The following is an 18,020-nucleotide window of genomic DNA, read 5'->3' as shown; positions in this document are numbered from 1 at the left end:
AGTCAAAATGCGTGGTTTTCATCCAAGGTTCCGCAGGTACAGTCGAGGGGTTGCGCAAGTTTTCAATCGTATCTGAGGTTCTATATTATTGGATCTCCGCTCTAGGAGACCTTTATTCTCAGTCTTTCAGTGTGTCGAAGCTATAGCGTCTGATTGGCTGGACTGATCTATATGAAATTTCACACGTTGGTTATCCTATCACCCCAGTTTCATTAAAATTCCGGATTAAAGTTTCATTTTCATGGCAACATCGAAAAAACGCGCCGATCTTTGTGAAATTCTAATTTTCTCGTAATTTATCGCGGTTTTCTCGTCAACTAAGTCGAAAATTGAACTTCAAAAAACGCTACCTTCCGTAGAAGAAAATACTCTTTCAAACAAGTCGTATTTCATCCCGATGGTTCATAAACTGAGCAAGCCGTAGTAATTTTTGTGAACATGTTTTATTTATTAGTCACAGCATAACTTTCGCCCACTGATATCGATGAGACGCACAGCATTCAAAATGGACTGACAGTTTTGGTACAATTTTCGTTGCAATGGCGTCTCCCTTTTACCCGTTAGCAAGCCTGCAATGCAAAAAAAGCCTGTAAAATTTGAAGATCTCATAGACACCCTATTTATATGTAGTTTATATTTTATACAATTTAAACAATAAAAGACAATCAAACTATTGTACAGAGCTTCCTCAATCCTCTGAAATGTTTTATTGGTGTACACTGTACCGCTTCACCAAAAAGGTTGAAAACCATTGTCCTATATTGATTTCGATATCAAATCTATACTTGTTGTTCAATAATTAGGGCTGGGTATGGTTAAACGGTTCACCGATTTTAGATGACGGTTACGAAATTGCTTTGTAATCATTGTGACGTAACAAGCTAAAATTATAAATTATTACGTCAAACGTCGTGCTGCGGTTAACCGGTTAATATAACCCGGTTAACGATTAAAGTGTTTTGCCTGAAATACTGGTCCCTGTCAATAATATCTAAAATTCTGGTTTTTATTCTTGGAAGAAAGAAATGTAACTATCGCACAGTCTCGCACTTAAATTTGAACCTTCATCAAATCTTGAGTGCTGTACGAAATACGACTGGGTGTATATATAACCCTTATATATTAAAACCTTAAGTGTCGCTGCTCGATAACTAGCTTTGGTTCCCCGCGACTTCCTTTACCAGGTAAATTTGTGTTATTTTCATTTTCTAGTAATTTGTGTTCGATCGACTATTTACTGGTTGAAAAAAATAAACATGATTTGTCTCAAATATAAGATAGAATTTCTTTTACGTTTAACATCCCACGGCCTGAATTACAACGACGGGCGATTCAAAACAATTTAATTGCGTAGAGGTAAAATTACACCACTTGATATTACGACATTTATTTTCAAATACCGCAGAGTCGACGCCAGATCATTTCTTGTTATTGTGTATTTCACAAAGTACAAATATCATTAAATTACCTCAAAAAGTTTATCTGTTTACTTTGCCACATCGGGATTTTCCCAATTTTTATTCAAAATGTATTGTTCGTACTGAGCATACCCCGCGCGTGAACAAAGCATGAAAAACAGAAAAGATCTGCGGTTCTAGTTTGAGCGATAAAGCGTTTCTAAATTAAATATTTGACTTCTTTATATGAGACTGTGAATGCCCGAATCGGCTAACTAGTATTCGCTCCTGTTAGCATAGTGATGTAGATACCAGTGTATGAGAGATAAAATTGGTTGCCAGGATTTTTTTCTTTGTTAACTTTTATGTATACCCATTTATGTGATTTAAAGTTAGAAAATGTAGAACGTTTTAGCCATTCGTTTTACGTTGGCCTTATTGGTCGGAGCTAAAAGTTTCGAACTGTAGTAATTTAATGCTATTACAATGTCTAGTTCAGGGTCTTCTATAAAGTCAGTATTCGGGCGACGACGAAGTAACATAGAACTCGAGCAGCTTTTGGACCATGACAGTATGGATATCGGAAACGGAGAAAATGACCCCTTTCTTCCCGGTTCAAGTGGTGGTGTAGACTCTTACTGTTCAGATACAGTCCTGGGTGATGGGTATATTGAAAAGTTTGAACTGAAAAAGCTCAAAAAAGAAAATACTGGCGACCAACCGGATGAATTAGTTAACGTAGTCCCAGATTATTTGACAGTAAGTTCAGGAAGTAATTCTCATATTGATGGGGAGAATTCCGGTAACACCGAGTCTTACAGCTCAAAGATGGTGGGATTTACGTTAAATGAATCCACGAACAAAGCTTCAGCGACTTCCCCAAAAGAACTCTATGAACCATCAAATTCAGGCGAATCAGGGTTTCGATCATTGGATAATAGCGGACCCGAAAGCTCTGACTCTATCACCGATACCACTGGTAAGTCCCAAAACGGCTCAGAGACTTTGCCAAAAGAGCCCTATAACGTATCAAGTAACGAACCAGGGTTTGTACCGAGCCACCTAAGCCATAATTTACGGCTAAGAAGCCAAGGTAGAGAAGTTTTTCCATGCCCCGAAAATTCAACTACGTCAGTAAAGGAGCCCGTTTCTCCCAATCATTCTCATAATACCCCGACGAATAACATTTCCGATATAGCCAGTCTTCCCCAATCTCAATCAGACCCCAGAATTTCTCTAAGGACACCCAGAACTGCAGCGGCCGTCGACAGTATGCCTAGACCCGAAGGAGAATGGACTTTGACCCGTCAAGTCATGGAAGTCAAAATCACTACTTATATGACGTCAGAGGTTAGTAGAGCATATTTGAAAATTGAGTTTAAATAACTCAGTTATGGCCTCAACGCTTAATTTTCTGGTCTGTCTCTTTGATTCTATTTATCTTTCGGTACTAATATCACCTACCAAAATGTAGAATGGTGGAGCCCAGTATGTTCCCCTGCCTTTTATTTTAGGGAGGAAAGGGGTGCTTCGAAAGTAAGGGGGTAGTAAATATTTTGCTTTTAGCTATAAAGCTAATTGTACCTTATAAAAATGTGTTTTGTTTTTGACAAACCATCTGCACTAATAAATATGCCACTTTATTTGCCTTTATTCCGGATAGTTAAAATCTTAGGGGGTGTTCACCCCATATAGGAAGGGAGAATGATTGTCTAATACTTGAGTAAAATTCGTGACATCGTCATGTAAAATGAATTATAGTATCTCTTTGCTCGACAGTGGACCTGGACCTGGACAAAGCCTTGTTAAGAGCGAAGGCGTATAAATATGCTGTATAAAAAAGTTTTTATTCTGTTATGACGTCACCACTTATTTAATTTGAACACAGTTTTGCCAAGTATGTTAGTTTCCTATGCTGACTAGGGTTCCCCTCAATTGCAGGCTAAGAGTGCTTCCTAAATCAATCTGCTGAGGCCAATTTTAAATATGGCATCTGTGACCTTTATATTGTATCGCTTCTGTAACTCACGTAATATCTAAACATGTTTTGCTGCACGTATTGTGAGTATACATTGATTGGATCATAAAGTCATCAACAACTTAAAAATATAGTGTGACGTCATTTTACTATTAAGCCAACACTTTGTAAACTTGTCTTTCCTCATTGGAGTTCAAGTCAAGTCAGGTTAATTTTTTCCAACCAGTAAAAAATCGATCGAACACATATTACGAGAAAATGATAATTACATAGATTTACTGGGGAAGGGAAGTCACGGGGAAGCAAAGTTGGTTAACGAGCAGCGACACCCAAGTTCCCACGCTGACAAAGATACTTGTAAAAAGCTTTGTGTCGGAGAAATATCAAGTTACAATAATTACTCCTAAATTTTTCAGCGCCACACAATCACTTGCATCGTTCCTGTGGTAAAGTCATGCCCTCAAGAAACTGGAAATGATCTCCACATAGCTATCAACATGACACCGCAGTGTGACGCGTCCTCTGTGCTTCTGGAATGCGCTAAGCAATGTAATATCGAACCTTTGTATGCAAATATGTTTGGCCTATGGAATCCTTCTAACGAATCGTGGATTTTAATTTCGGATTTACTTACTCCAGAAGAACATCAAGGAATATTAGAATTTAGAGTGAGGTGAGACTGTCAGTAAAATATGATGGAACTTAGTTTTGCACTGTTAAATATATTTTTGAGAAAGTTTGCTCAAAGCAAGATCACACGCACTCACTCAGAAGTAAACAAGGCAGATATTTTAGCAAAGGTATGAGATCATTTTTGCAAAGTCCTCGCCAATGAAACACCGTCGCCAACGCTTAAAATAAGAAAATTAGTAATTATCCAGTTAAGGTTAGAAATGCACATTGCGATAGAAATTCAAATTTTTAAATAATTCCGAACCCCAACTGGATAATAATAATTTTAATCTAAACGTTACGGGAGTGTTTTTCTCAAATCTCACATATTTGCATTAGGGGTGGGGGCTTAAATAACAACAATTTTTATACGAGGCTTCATTTTGCTCTATAAAAGGCTCTATACGAGCATTGAAAGCTATATTAACGCATAACGTTGTAAAAAATGCTGACACGAAACTTGAAACAGTTGAAATACGATTCACTTATAGTCAAACGAGTTCAGTGAGATCTCCTTAGAAACTTTCAAAGCGTTAAGACCGGAGCTAATGTATTTACGGCTTGGATTTATGGAATGAACAGTGGATTAAAAGTCATTATTGAAAATGACGTCATAATTGATGCGTTACGTTAAACATCATCACGGGAGAATATTTATCCTCGCGATATCATTTATTTCCGATGTCCGATTGTTTTTTTCGGAGTAAGTGAAGTGTACATTCCTTGGGCCAAACTGCTTGCGAACAATAGCTTTCTATTTCTTTGCAGATTCACAGTACGAGCAAGTGGAGAGCAAAACGCCTGCAGAATTCAGAGCATTCGGGGTCAAGATGAACCTCTACCTATGATGAGTAATAATATCATCAAATATCTTTACAATCAAAGACTACACGACTTTCTGAAGGTAAAATATTCGGTACTCCTGTAGTGTGTGTACCAGGTTGGGTAGGCCCATAATTTTAGTTCTATTAAATAATAATTTTAGTTCTATTACGAGTTCGGAGACTGTCCGTGTTAGCCAAGTGAATATACGCCCTGCCCATAGGTTTCAGTCCCTTTACAGTTTACAAACTTTCTGTAAAGTAGGCGAGCAAATTTGTTACCTTCATATTGGTACACACACTTCTGGAGCGCCAAATTTTCTATGTTGTCAAAAGGTTCTATGTTGTATTTGTGTTGAGCATATTCGAGGTCAACGAGTTTTTTCTTTATAAAAGTTAAAATATAAATGAAGAAAATTTGACGTTGTATTACCAAAATTACGATTTTTTTTGGTGGATTTTCACTGCATGGTTTTATCGTGGTTTAGGGCTGCCACCAAATCCAACATACCTCTCATAAGCCTTTTAGCCTAAATATTCTGTTGAATGACGTTTCCATTCTATGCCAGCATCGCGTTTTAAAAATATCGGGTTGTTCCCAAGCCCACCAACTGGCTCAGGGTGTAATATATTCGGTAGATAATACTCAAAGATTTTAGTTTAATCAATAATAGTAGCCACGTATACGTTATTATAGTTCTCAAATTTAGCTTATATGATTGTCACAATCTTAAAAAGTACTTTTACAAAGTACTTATGTTTGAAGAGAATCCAAAACGTAACAAAATTTCGTTTACTTTAATCAAAAGTGTGAATTTTCAACACTTGTTGAAATGTTTGGATTATTCACCTGATTTTTAATTTCTGGAACAATGAAAGATGCTTTCACAATGTTAACATACGTGCCTTTTCGTCTGTCTTATTCATAATAAAAAGGTTACAATGATTTTATTTTACTATACAGTAATATCTAAAACGAAAGCGATTAAAATAAAATACTAATATTTATGATAAATTGCGCAAGTCAATAAACGATAAATATTTATAAATAAAATATAAATTCCACATTGGCTAAATTCTGCAATGTAGTGCTGACTAAGCTTTTACCGTTTCCGTGGCACCAGAGTTTTTATATAGATTATTGGTGCGAGGTTGGTTATGCCACATCGCTTCGGTAATGTATTTTTATATTGTACTATGACGCCACTTATTTGTATTATGGCGTCATATTTTGTGTTTCCAATTACCAGAGTTACCCCATCAAAAAAGAAAAGGAAAATGACTGGGCAAAGCATATTCTACCGGAGATGAGCGAGGAACCAAATCTTCTGGTAATATTATAGTATTGTTTTGTAATAAATAAAGTGAAACGCTCAAAGTGTTTTGCTTTAATGACTTTATATTCAGTATTTCGCAAATATATGTATTATTCTGTGCAACGAATGTAAATTGTCTCCAATTACCAGAAATTAATTTGGAACAGGTTCTAGGCAGATAATAGCTTTTTTACAAATCGTCTTATATTACTGAAACTTTAGGATACATTCAACACAAACAGAAGACCAAATATTAAATATATTTCCTCATTTTTCATCAAAGTAATTAAACAATTTAATGGGTTCTATCTTTAACGGGAAGGGGGGAAAGTAGTAATGTATATTGTTGGAGTATTATGCCACAGATTTGACGAAATATGTCAGATTGTCTACTGCCATCGTCTCAGACAATACCATTGTGCATTTGAAGCTTATTTCGTAAAGGTGTAAGTTTCTAACATTTTTCTTATTGTAAATGTACAGGACGACAAAGTCCTCGTTGCGGCCTTGTTTCAAAGAATTGTGAAGGATTACGACAACATTGACGGAAATTTTGATTTGGACCAGGAAGACATTCTGGAAACTTTACCTGAGTAAGTCTAGTTTCTTTAGAAGTTCAATTAACAAATTTGTTAATTAACGTGCTTTTAATGCAAGTGTCTATGATAAAGACTTTTATTCAGGCGTGGAAAATGTGATTGAAATTTGATTTTAGTGATTTCATGATTTGTGATCATTTGGGGAAAATCGGTTTCAAATTTTTAGTGGGACTCAGGACGTCAATTTGAAAAAATAAAAGTAATGACAATTATTTGAGGACTATTAACTAAAAATAATTGTTTGATTTGACCTTGCCCGCCTTATTCTGGATTGGATTCCATCCACGTATTTCCAACCTTTTTTTTTTTTTATAATTAAACGTACTTTCGGCTCACTACCAAATATTTGTAGCTTATTGTAGGTACTAGGTAGTCAATATTGAGGGGTTGCCCGAGACTTGAAAAATGCTAAAAAGTGGGTGTTGCTTAATTACAATGTTTGAAAAACACTGGCTAACGACTGGAAATTGATAGATCCATTGATTGCGTAGAAAAGCAATTTTCCTCAACAACAGCAACAAGAATTTAACAAAACGCCCATATACGCATTCGTAGCCTATATTCTCATGCTTCTCAAACTAGGGGTCGCGACCCCAAAGGTGGCACACAACGAATTTTTGGGGTCGCAAAAATGACATCCAATACCCCACAACGTATTTAATCTATTGTACTTTTTGTGACTTTTGATTCGAAACACAAATATCAAAACTAGTGCAAAGCATATAACTCACGATTTCAAGAGAATACATATCACCAGATAAGCGCCGCATAACAATGCCGACCTAATGGTGGTCGCGAGCTTAAAAATGTGAAAGCGCTGTTGTATTAGACCCTACAAAAGGGTTACTTCGTTATTGATTTATTCAATTCGTGGCACAGTGCGCGCCTGACCGCAAGTACGTTCAACCTTCATATAGCGAGTATTTTACCGTGATAAGGAAATTCGGGAATACACATTTGCTATCAGAGCGCAAATATTTGCATTCGAAATAGTATTGTGACATTATATCACACTATTTAAATATGATTAATATTAAATAACGATTTTTAATATTGGTTTATTGTCAGAACATGTTTGATTGAGTGGTACTCTCAAATGGCCACGATAAATATAAAACAGTATAATAAAATTTTGTTTTAAAATATGTGGCACAGAAGACTTCGTGAAAACGCCATTTACGTTCATAATAATCCTACACACTACTGTTTTTGTATAATGTGTTTCACATCTTCAGTACTTCAATGTCATGCACAAGCAAAAACCTCATCTTATAATACAATTCCTTACGAAGTATCCCGATACACAATCTCTTTTCAGGTCAAGCAAGAAAGCTTTGAAAACGTCTGGTTGGTTCAGCTTTTTATACAATTATCCTCATCGCTATATGATAAGAAAGAGATTCCATCAGTACTTGAAGCACATTGACGGTAAGATTCATGTTTTTATACAACGTTTCCATACGATTTACCCTCCTAATTAGGCTCTGTACAGGCAGGTACGTCTGTTTATGGAGCTACTTTACTGGTACTCCTGTAGTATATGCCCCAGGTTAGGGTTAGGCCATATTTTTTTTCGATTTTCCTTATTTTAATTCTATCACAAGTTCTGGGACTGTCTGTGTTATTCAAGTGAATATACTCCCTGCCGATAGGTCTAGTCCCTTTATACAACTTGATGTAAAGTAGGCGAACGAAATTAATTACCTCCATAGTGGTACACATACTTCTGGAGCGCCCTTTTGTCTTGGATGAACCAGAATCTTCACTGTTCGGCATTGCCTGTTCCATTGCTACTGGGTGAGATGGTCGGCATGGGATATTATTCTGGGATATTCAACCTGCCATGTCAACATAGCTAAGCCCAACAATTAGTACCATTTATACATATATTGTTTGTAATATTTATTCCAAGTCTCGTTTTAATTGGCAATTATTACAATTGCTCTCCCGATTCTATATTCGGTTTTATTTGTTTCGTTTTTATCGATTACTGTATCGTCTATTATGCTGATTATGGAGTCAAAATAAACTTATTACAACTTATACTTATATTGCATCGCCATAATTGTATATATCCAGTAGGAACTCTTGGCATCTGAATAGCAATCTATAACGTTGCTCCGAGATGATGAATCTGCCTTTCTCGCCGTTAAGTCCGCGTGACCTTGCTTTGGGCAAATTTTCTTCGTACGACTCGAACTAGCTCCTCAGAACCTCAGTATTTGAATGAAACTGCCGATTTTGGTATCTTAACTGGCTTTACAAGCATAGGGTTTCTTCATCTGATTCGCGCCTGATTACGGATAAATTTGAAACAATTTAATGTCGCCAAGTTCTTATATTTTATTCCAAACTGTTTCTATGGAAATAGCCCAATGTTTATAAATGACATTTGCTATTCAGGAAAACTCGTCAAGAAACTTTTGGTATCGTATTACCAACAAAAATACATCACACATTTGGACTCTCTGGAGCCGCATTTCAACACAGAAGTATTTTATTTTGCTGGTGGAATCGGTGCGATCTCTGTAAACGGTGACAGCGGTGTGATATTTGCAGTTAAAGATGCAAATTTAATGAAAAACGTCTTAGAAAGGAAACCTGAAGAAGACGCATCATGCGGTCTAAAAATCATCAAAGTAAGATGATGTTATTTTTTAAACAGTGTAAGTTAGAGAAGCAGTCAGCACTTAGTCCAGGCGAAATTTCCAAAATGCTCTTCTGTTCATTGGAGACAACTTACATACGCAGCACAGAATTGTACATATAATTGTGAAATACTACATATATCAAACCATTAAAGGAATAGACTTTATGCGTTTCACTTAATTACAAAGCAGTACTATAATATTATCAGAAGATTTGTTTCCCTCCTCATTTCCGGTAAAAATACTATGCGCAGTCATTTTTCTTTTATTTTTTGATGGACTCATTTTTTTTATTTTTTGATGGAATGGAATAACACAAAATTGACGCCACAATTCAAATAAACGACGTCATAGTACAATTTACGAGTATTTCAAAATAAAAATAATATAAAGCTCAATTACTTCTACTGATATACGGGTCGACAAATATTTTGTCAACAAAGTAAAAAACACAGAAGTAGTAAGGCAAACTCAGATAGGATCACCACCTTGTAAAAATCGCAAAACATCTGTGAGTCGCAATTACGCTAAGAAAAATATTCTCGTGAATATATACCAGGAATGGGGAATGAGAAGTCTAAGAAGTGCAATTCTATCAAAACAGCTTATATTTTCTATATCTAATTTAACAAACAAGAATTTGAACATTTTTTATTACAGCACTTTACTGTACTTTATAGACTTTATAGCGCCCATCTTATTTTTGATTTGAGTACTGGAAAAATTCCATAACGAAAACGCAAGGAACTTTTCATAAAACGGTTTTCTTTACGCAAGCTGGACTGGCTCCTGATATTTATTGTTATTTACGTTCCAGGAAGTTTAGCTCCCACAACTGACTTACTGAAAAAATAGTTACCTCTTATTTGTCTCGGCATCGAAGTAATGGAAAAATAACTGTTATTTTGATGTAACTTCTAATTGTTTTATTGTAAAATAACAGGATAAATAAACGAGAATTCTTTTCTTTTTTTATTCTGGCATTAAAGTAATGGTAAATACCTGGTATTAAAATAACGTTTTACTGTGAAAAACTCGCGATATGAATTTTACTGTCACAATTAAAACATATAGTGTCCATAAAGTCATTTTTGAATTTTTAAAATTGCAAAAGATTGTTTTGACCCACAACGATGTACGAAATAAAGTAAAAATACTTGAATTACTGATGAAAAAACAACAAACCTGCTAAGATATATTGAGAACTGACTTCATAAAAATAATGAAATTGCAAATGGACTTTGGACACCCTGTATATAAATTGACAACAATACAGCGACGCATTTATTTATTTCGTATCTGTATCATTGTACCGGTAGGGAATGATGACAAAAAACGACGAAAATATTGTTTATAGAGACAATCACATATACGAATTATATTTATTAGATTGATAAACCCTTTCCTTTTAATAAAACTTTACATATTAAATGTTCGGGTGAACAACTTGCGGTTACTGGGAGATGAGAGATCAGTATTGCTGTGACGAGGGTATTTACGATAATTAACAACATATATTATATGTAAATTCGGCTGTGACGAAGTAAGTATGTGTTGTGTAATAGTGGATCTCAACTATTTGTATTGTCGCGCCACTATAGTATTTCCATGATCCATTAAACGGATGACTCAAATCGGATTTTTCGTTTTTTTTTTTATTATGTATTATAGCCCCGCCACTAACTGGTGTAATAACCCAAACTAAGATGAGCTAAATAAAAAATATACAGATAAAAAATGAGCAATGTGACAATACCAGTGGGTGTTGACTGTCGGTTTATATGAGTAACATCTCAAGTTACCCATTAGTCTTCCTCGACTTTGGACTGCTGTTCTCTATTTGTTCTTATCTACTAACGTACCATCCTGTTATTGCTCAACCGCTAATTTTCTGGTCTGTTCTATCTGATTCGTTTTTTTAGGTAAGACCCCATTATTCTATTATATATTATATTACCCCATCTTTAAACGCATACTAATCTATTCTAAGAAAAACAGTACGACTGCAAGCATATGCTTTTAATTTGGGATTTTGCTATTCGGTTTCCACCTTATGCATGTAAAGTTTTTGACCCCAACCCCAAAAGTTTTAGTTGGGACTCCTGAGCGATCATAAACCTTCTTATGGGAACCCCTGGTTTAAAACTTTGGTGCTATTTGTATTTAGAATGACAGCAAAGAAGATGAAGACGATGAAATTTGTGATCAGCAACCAATAACAACTCTAACCTTAGACTTTAAAGACTTCGGAGATGTGACGCTTATGGATGATGTCGTTCATATGAGCGATATACTTGGACAACAATTGGTGAGAAACACTTTAACTGTCTACCTCAGAATTTCTCAAACAAAGCCCTCCCTTCAAATAACAAAATATTATTCAAAGAATGTATTACAGTCAAGGAATTGAACAAATTTGTCACTTGTTAATAATTTATAACTTGACTTTTGGTGGCATGCTTTAGTTCGAATATCGTTTTCTAGATTTCTGTTTGGTTAACAAAAAAGGTGGTCCTTATTTTTTGGAAATGTTTTTCCAATGTGTTCTCACGTGATTATTTTGAAATCGCTAAATACAATTGCAACATATCGGTAGCAGCCACATGCTTATTATATTCAGTATGATCAGCAATGTCAATATTTTTCATTTGTTCGACATTTTCAAGTGCCAGCAATGCAAGGTGAAAAGTACAGTTACTGATTGATATCTTTAGTCATTAGATAAACAGGTTTATAGAGTAGACAAATAAACACGGAAGAATTGTATGTCCGGACAAGCGAGGCAAAGCGTCCTCCAGTCTATTATTTCCTACATAATCTTAAGAAACTCAAGGCTTTCTATGGGTCAGGTGCATTAATTTTTCCCAGTGCCCCAAACAAAGTTATTAAGGTCGTTTTCAAGTACGATGCAAACCTAAATGTCGGAAATAGTATTGTCAAGTCACGTTATTATAACTATAATTTGGACCTGCATAGAATATCCATATCGAAATACAACCTGAATCTCCAGATTACGAGTCAATGGTCATAAGCACTGTCTGATTGAAATAGATGTTTTGTCGATTGTCTAAAATTGGGTTATTACTCCACTGTTTAGTAATGAGCAATAACAAAATCACAAAGAAAACCTATCATTGGAAAAGAAATCATTGTCTGAAACAATTTTATGTATAACGAAGGAAGGGTTGTGATTCTCCAATTTTTTCAAAGTATTCATCAATACTATAATATACTGTATATAGTTTTTTAGTTCCTACAGGCGTGTTAAATAAAATAAAAACTCAAAGTAAAAACAGATTATAAGAATGTGGATAGAATATATTACAAACTGAGTTTGTAACAAAATTGAAATTGTAACAGAAATTTATGAACAATTGTATACAGTGTTGAAATTCAGCGGGTGTTGGCGCAAATCCGTTCGTGGAAGGTCTTGATAAACAGCTAACTCGTTCTTGATTTTGTCATAAGGGATAGAATACAGCAAATGGGTAACGTGCATCGCTATCGGCATATTTGGCAATTTAAAAGTTATTTAGAAGATTTATGTAAAACGTGTCATGATAATGGAGATTAGGTAGTGACGTACATTTTATAAAAGAAAAACCGTCCTTAAAATTTTGAATCTTAGCACTGCCTGTATATCAAACATGAACAAAGTACGGCCCGCGGGCCAAATGAGGCCCGTTAGGTAATTCAATCTGGCCCACCTGATGCTGCCACAATCAAACTGAAACCAAATTTTGATATTTTAGTTAAAAATACCCCAAGGAATTTATTGAGATTGCGGTCAAATTCAGTTTTGGCACGAGATTTATTGTTTTCCACTGTTGGTTCTGTAATACTCTAAACATTGTTTATAAAATGTAACTCTTTAAGTCATACTTACATGGCCCGTCAACTCGGGTAGGCAAAATATTTGGCCCCTGATCCAAAAACCGTGCCCAACCTTGTATATTTTCTCATTTCTGCTGGACTGTTTTATACAACGTAACTAGATCTGATATTTATATTTTCAGACTTTATCATTCGAAGACAACAATTCAGCACGTTCGTTCTTGGAATGTATAGAGGGTTACTATAAATTACTGGTTAACCCGTATTGCTACTTGTCTTCTACCAGCAGTCGGACTTTGTCTAAAATGGTTCACGGACCTGTTACGTAAGTGTTAATGTATCATGCTTTATTGACATTTTAAACAAGGGCCTGCCTACTTACTGTGTGTTTAGCGCGAATATACGATGACGAGAGAGATACGTGCGAGTTCACTATAACCAAGAGTATAGATTTAAACGAACTTTCTATACTGCGCTACATCAGTGGCTTTTAACCAGAGTTCCGTGGCACGCGAGGTTTCCGTAAGTACAGTCCGTGGGGTTTCTCAAGTTTCAATTCATATCCGCGAGGTCATATTAATATATGTTACTATTAAACATAATCAAATGCCTATAATATTTGCCACTATTAACAAACTTTCTACACTTCAAAGATCATTTAAAAGCGCGAAATTGTCATGCGAACGTCAAAAATAAATTTATTATAAAAGAAAAAACGAAACAATGCTTGAATATATGGTCACGGAAGTCAAACGACTACCCCGATGTCATTAAATTTTTCGAATGCCATATGAAGACCCTCTGAGTAGCCCCTTCTATCTTTAAATAGTGAAAATGTTATATAAATTGTGCCTATATTTTTAGAGATAACGCAATTCGACAAAACGATCCAGAGGTTCATCTTGTGTATAATTATAGTAACTCCACCAACATTCTAGGATCGTGTCGGTTGGCGATATTTGAAATATGGCGTAGTAGAAGCAAAATTTATTTTATAATACTCTTTTAGAGCTTGAAGCGCCCAATGTCTTATTTTCTTGGTCAGAATTGGGAGATTTTAGTCAAATCCATAATTTGATAACATGATTTATATCCACGTTATGGTCTCATTTTTTCTACGCAAGCACCACAAGGCCGACCAAATTCAGCCAAATCGTCATCGCTGTTCAATCCCACACAATAATCAAAATGACACACTATGGTAGAAAATTCCACTCTTTGCAACACAAAGTGGTGTATTAGTCGTTTTCTAACTTGGACCATTGATCGAAGAAAAATGGCGCTCCAGAAGTGTATGTACAAATATGGAGGTAACTAATTTTGTTGGCCTACTCTACATCAAGTTGTGTAAAGAGACGGAATCCTATGGGCAGGGGGCATATTCACTTGGTTTACACAGACAGTCCCCAAACTCGTAATAGAACTGGAATAAAAAAAATCGAAACAAAATTATCGCCTAACCCTAACATGGTACACACGCTACGAGATTACCAGGAAAAGTGGATAAATATCAAAGAACACTCCTATATTGATTTCGCGACTGGTTCACATATTTCTAGCCCGCATTACAAAACTAAAATTGAACAAAATATTCAAAAATTCAAAATAAAATGATTAATTTCAAAGGTAAACATCATGGAATATTACGACCCGCTAAGGACAGACGGCTGGCGAGCTCTTTTATCGTACTATTGTTTGTCGAGGTATCTCAACTCTGTTAATATTTAGCTCAGTATGATAAAACTGTATCGGCGTCCAATAACGAAATCTTATATTTTATATAAACTGTATTATGGGTCATATTAGAGCCATAGCTGACAAGGGAGAAACATAATTGTAAAATTGTATTGGGAAAATTCGCCAGGGAACGCCTTTGGATAACCGTTTTTATGGGCATTCAAACACAGACTTTTCTATGGATTTGCTCAAAGCAAGGTCACCAACTACAATTTGAAAATAAGAACTGACAAAATAACTTGCTTAGAAAATTAGAAAAAATCTAATTTTATCTGCTCAGAGCCGGTCTTAATTAATCAAACTAGATTCGCGGAACTCAGTTTGGGTAGAAATAATACCTGAAAACATTGCAATGAAAATTCGATTTTCGTTACATCATCATTATCTTTTCACTGTGTACCAAATCACCCATAAGGTAACTTGACTTCACGAACCTTACGTGCAAAGACTTATCGTCTGACTCACCGTATACATGATTATATTTTATAATGCAAACTGAATAATTTACACTTGGAATTAATGTGGGGCATATGGCGCAATGCATTCCAAGAATAGACTTAACACCCGTCTATATGTTTTATCAAAGCTCTTTCGATTCCACTTTCATTCGAGACCTGCTTATAACTCTGCTTTAAATCAAATCAAAATGGGAAATCGTTTGATCGAATATGAGGTGTTTGTAAAATTTGTTTTATGCTTTCTACCGATGTCGAATGTTGTTTACAAATATCTATTTCTCGAGATTAGACCTATATATAGCCAAAATTCGTTCAAATATCTCATCAGTGCTCTTTTGGTTCCATGTTCGGTAGAATGCTGCTTGTAACTTTGCGTCGAAAAAAATAGAAAATGCAAAATCGATTTACTGGAAATAAGCTGTCTGTAAAATGTGTTTTATGCTTTCTACCGATCTCCGTTCAAATAAATTGACAAAATCGATCTTGCTTTATGTCAGATGCTATTTATAAATATATATTTTCTATGATTAGACCAATATAGAGCTATTTATCGTTTGTGTCTGATCAGTACTTTTTCAGTTCCACTTGCAGTCTAGTTCTGTTCATGGCCACGTTTTGTTCGTTTGATCGGATGTAAGAGCTGTTTTTAAAATTTTTGGAATTTGTTTAATGCTCTCTACTGATACCTCTTCCTAAGAATAGACCTATATACTGTATAGCTAATATTGTTTTATCTGATATATCAGTCCTCTTTCAATTCCACTTTCAGTCGGGTGCTGCTCATGACCTTTCTCTGAACAAACTGAAAGTCAGAAATCGTTTTATTTGAATTAACTTAAAAAATTAAATTTAAGTAACATAGAACTCATTTTAGAGGAAATGTTATCTACTGTTGTCTTTATCGCAAAGATGAACCTATTCGGAGCTCAGAACTGATATAGCAGTGTGTTTTTTACACTTAATTGAGTGGTTGTTTTTGCTTCTTTCACGGCCTTATTTGAAATATCTATGCATTGTTATCTTGCTATTATCTTTGAAATCTCTGGTTGAACGATGCCAGCCATATTGAAATTCATGGTATGGTCATTTAAAAAATTTGAAAAAAGAAAGTACTCGGCACTCCCGTAATATGTGAAACAGGTCAGGGTATAAATTTATTCCTATTTTCCTATTTTATTTCTGTTACGAGTCGGGGACAATCTGTGTTAGCCAAGTGAATATACCCACTGCCCATAGGTTTCAGTCCTTTTACACAACTTGATGTAAAGTAGGCGAAACAAAATTAGTTACCTTCATATTGGTACACATACTTCTGGAGCGTCCTTTTTCAATGCGGCTATTGCAAAAAAAAAAAAACTTCCTTCAACTAGCCTTGTTCCAATGTATTTTTCAATGATGAACAGGTAATCTCGCGGAACTCTAAACGATTCTATAGTTTACTCTTAACTTCTTTTCTGCAGGGAAAAATACCTCCGGAACAAACTTGCCTCTGATGAAAGAACTCATGTGTGCGGATATCGACAGACATCGTATGATGATTACGAAATGATTATCAAGATACCAAAGGTTTGAACATTTTTCACCAGCAGAAAACTATGATTTTTAACATAGGAATGGTAGTTCCAGTATATATATATCCAGTATATTCCAGTGGTACCACCGCACCACCATAATTTGTCGGCAGCTCATTTCAATACGGCGATATGCACAAGCAGTCTCTGCATGGTGAGGACGTCTGGGAATAGCCTTTTAGGCGGCAATCCATTTGGGGCGACTTCAGCCTTTTTGGTGGTAAATAAACCCGTATAAATGGGCTAAATTACGAAGAATTATAAATTAGCAATAATTTGTCTTATAATGTTAGGTATGCTTTCTTACTCGATGGCTACGTCACTTTTGCAAGGATACAGAGTCTATTGTCACGTTTCCCAGGCTCCACAACCCGGCCCATACCGAAGCATCCAATAGTCATTAATTATAATAGCACTTATTTCGGTATAATTCATGTTTCTCAACGTAGTCTCTAAGAGCCACAAGTAAGCATTGAGAATTTATTGAATAGACCTGGAGTTTTTATTGGGCCTATAGTAGGTACAGTACAAATTGATAACAAAGGATATTTGCGCTTGCGGTTGTATCAAGATTCGGAAGCAACTAGGGAAGCTGATAAATATACGTAAAACAACTCAAGATATCTATTAACATTCCTATCTTTCTAGGATAGCGAGAGCATCTTCAAATGCGAGTCAATCAAACAAGATGGCGATACTGGTGCATTAAAATTGGGCAGTCTTCAGGAAAGTTTCTCGACTATTGATGACGTCATCACATTCTTCCAATCAAATCGATGCAATGCCGCTTATGATAATGACGTCATACTAGCACTCAGAAATATCGTCAGACCAAAGATGACAGGCTGTGGTTTGTAGATTTATAACTTTTTATATTGTATGTATTATAGATATATATGCTATATCAATCGATTTGAACCCAATTTAACCCAGGTTAGCAAACAGAAATTTAAAATATATATCTTGTGAATAGAATTTCAAATCGTCGT

The 18,020-nt window shown here is 35.4% G+C and overlaps 1 protein-coding gene across 1 annotated transcript in view; it reads left to right on the top strand.

Annotated features, from left to right (window-relative positions):
• The first annotated feature begins 1,747 nt into the window (after window positions 1-1,747).
• The window catches only part of LOC120335186 (tyrosine-protein kinase JAK2-like), a 28,919-nt gene continuing 12,646 nt past the window's right edge, over window positions 1,748-18,020 (top strand). Inside the window, exons 1-11 of the mRNA XM_039402671.2 lie at window positions 1,748-2,747; window positions 3,792-4,048; window positions 4,816-4,951; window positions 6,119-6,199; window positions 6,668-6,777; window positions 8,102-8,211; window positions 9,187-9,422; window positions 11,599-11,739; window positions 13,448-13,590; window positions 16,921-17,026; window positions 17,680-17,881. Of these exons, the coding sequence (XP_039258605.2) occupies window positions 1,884-2,747; window positions 3,792-4,048; window positions 4,816-4,951; window positions 6,119-6,199; window positions 6,668-6,777; window positions 8,102-8,211; window positions 9,187-9,422; window positions 11,599-11,739; window positions 13,448-13,590; window positions 16,921-17,026; window positions 17,680-17,881 (2,386 nt within the window). The 5' untranslated portion in view covers window positions 1,748-1,883. The remainder of the gene's footprint in view (window positions 2,748-3,791; window positions 4,049-4,815; window positions 4,952-6,118; window positions 6,200-6,667; window positions 6,778-8,101; window positions 8,212-9,186; window positions 9,423-11,598; window positions 11,740-13,447; window positions 13,591-16,920; window positions 17,027-17,679; window positions 17,882-18,020) is intronic.

The sequence above is a fragment of the Styela clava genome, chromosome 1, assembly GCF_964204865.1.
Source record: "Styela clava chromosome 1, kaStyClav1.hap1.2, whole genome shotgun sequence".
In the NCBI taxonomy this organism is placed as follows: domain Eukaryota; kingdom Metazoa; phylum Chordata; class Ascidiacea; order Stolidobranchia; family Styelidae; genus Styela; species Styela clava.
This window is presented reverse-complemented; position numbering and strand designations above follow the sequence as displayed.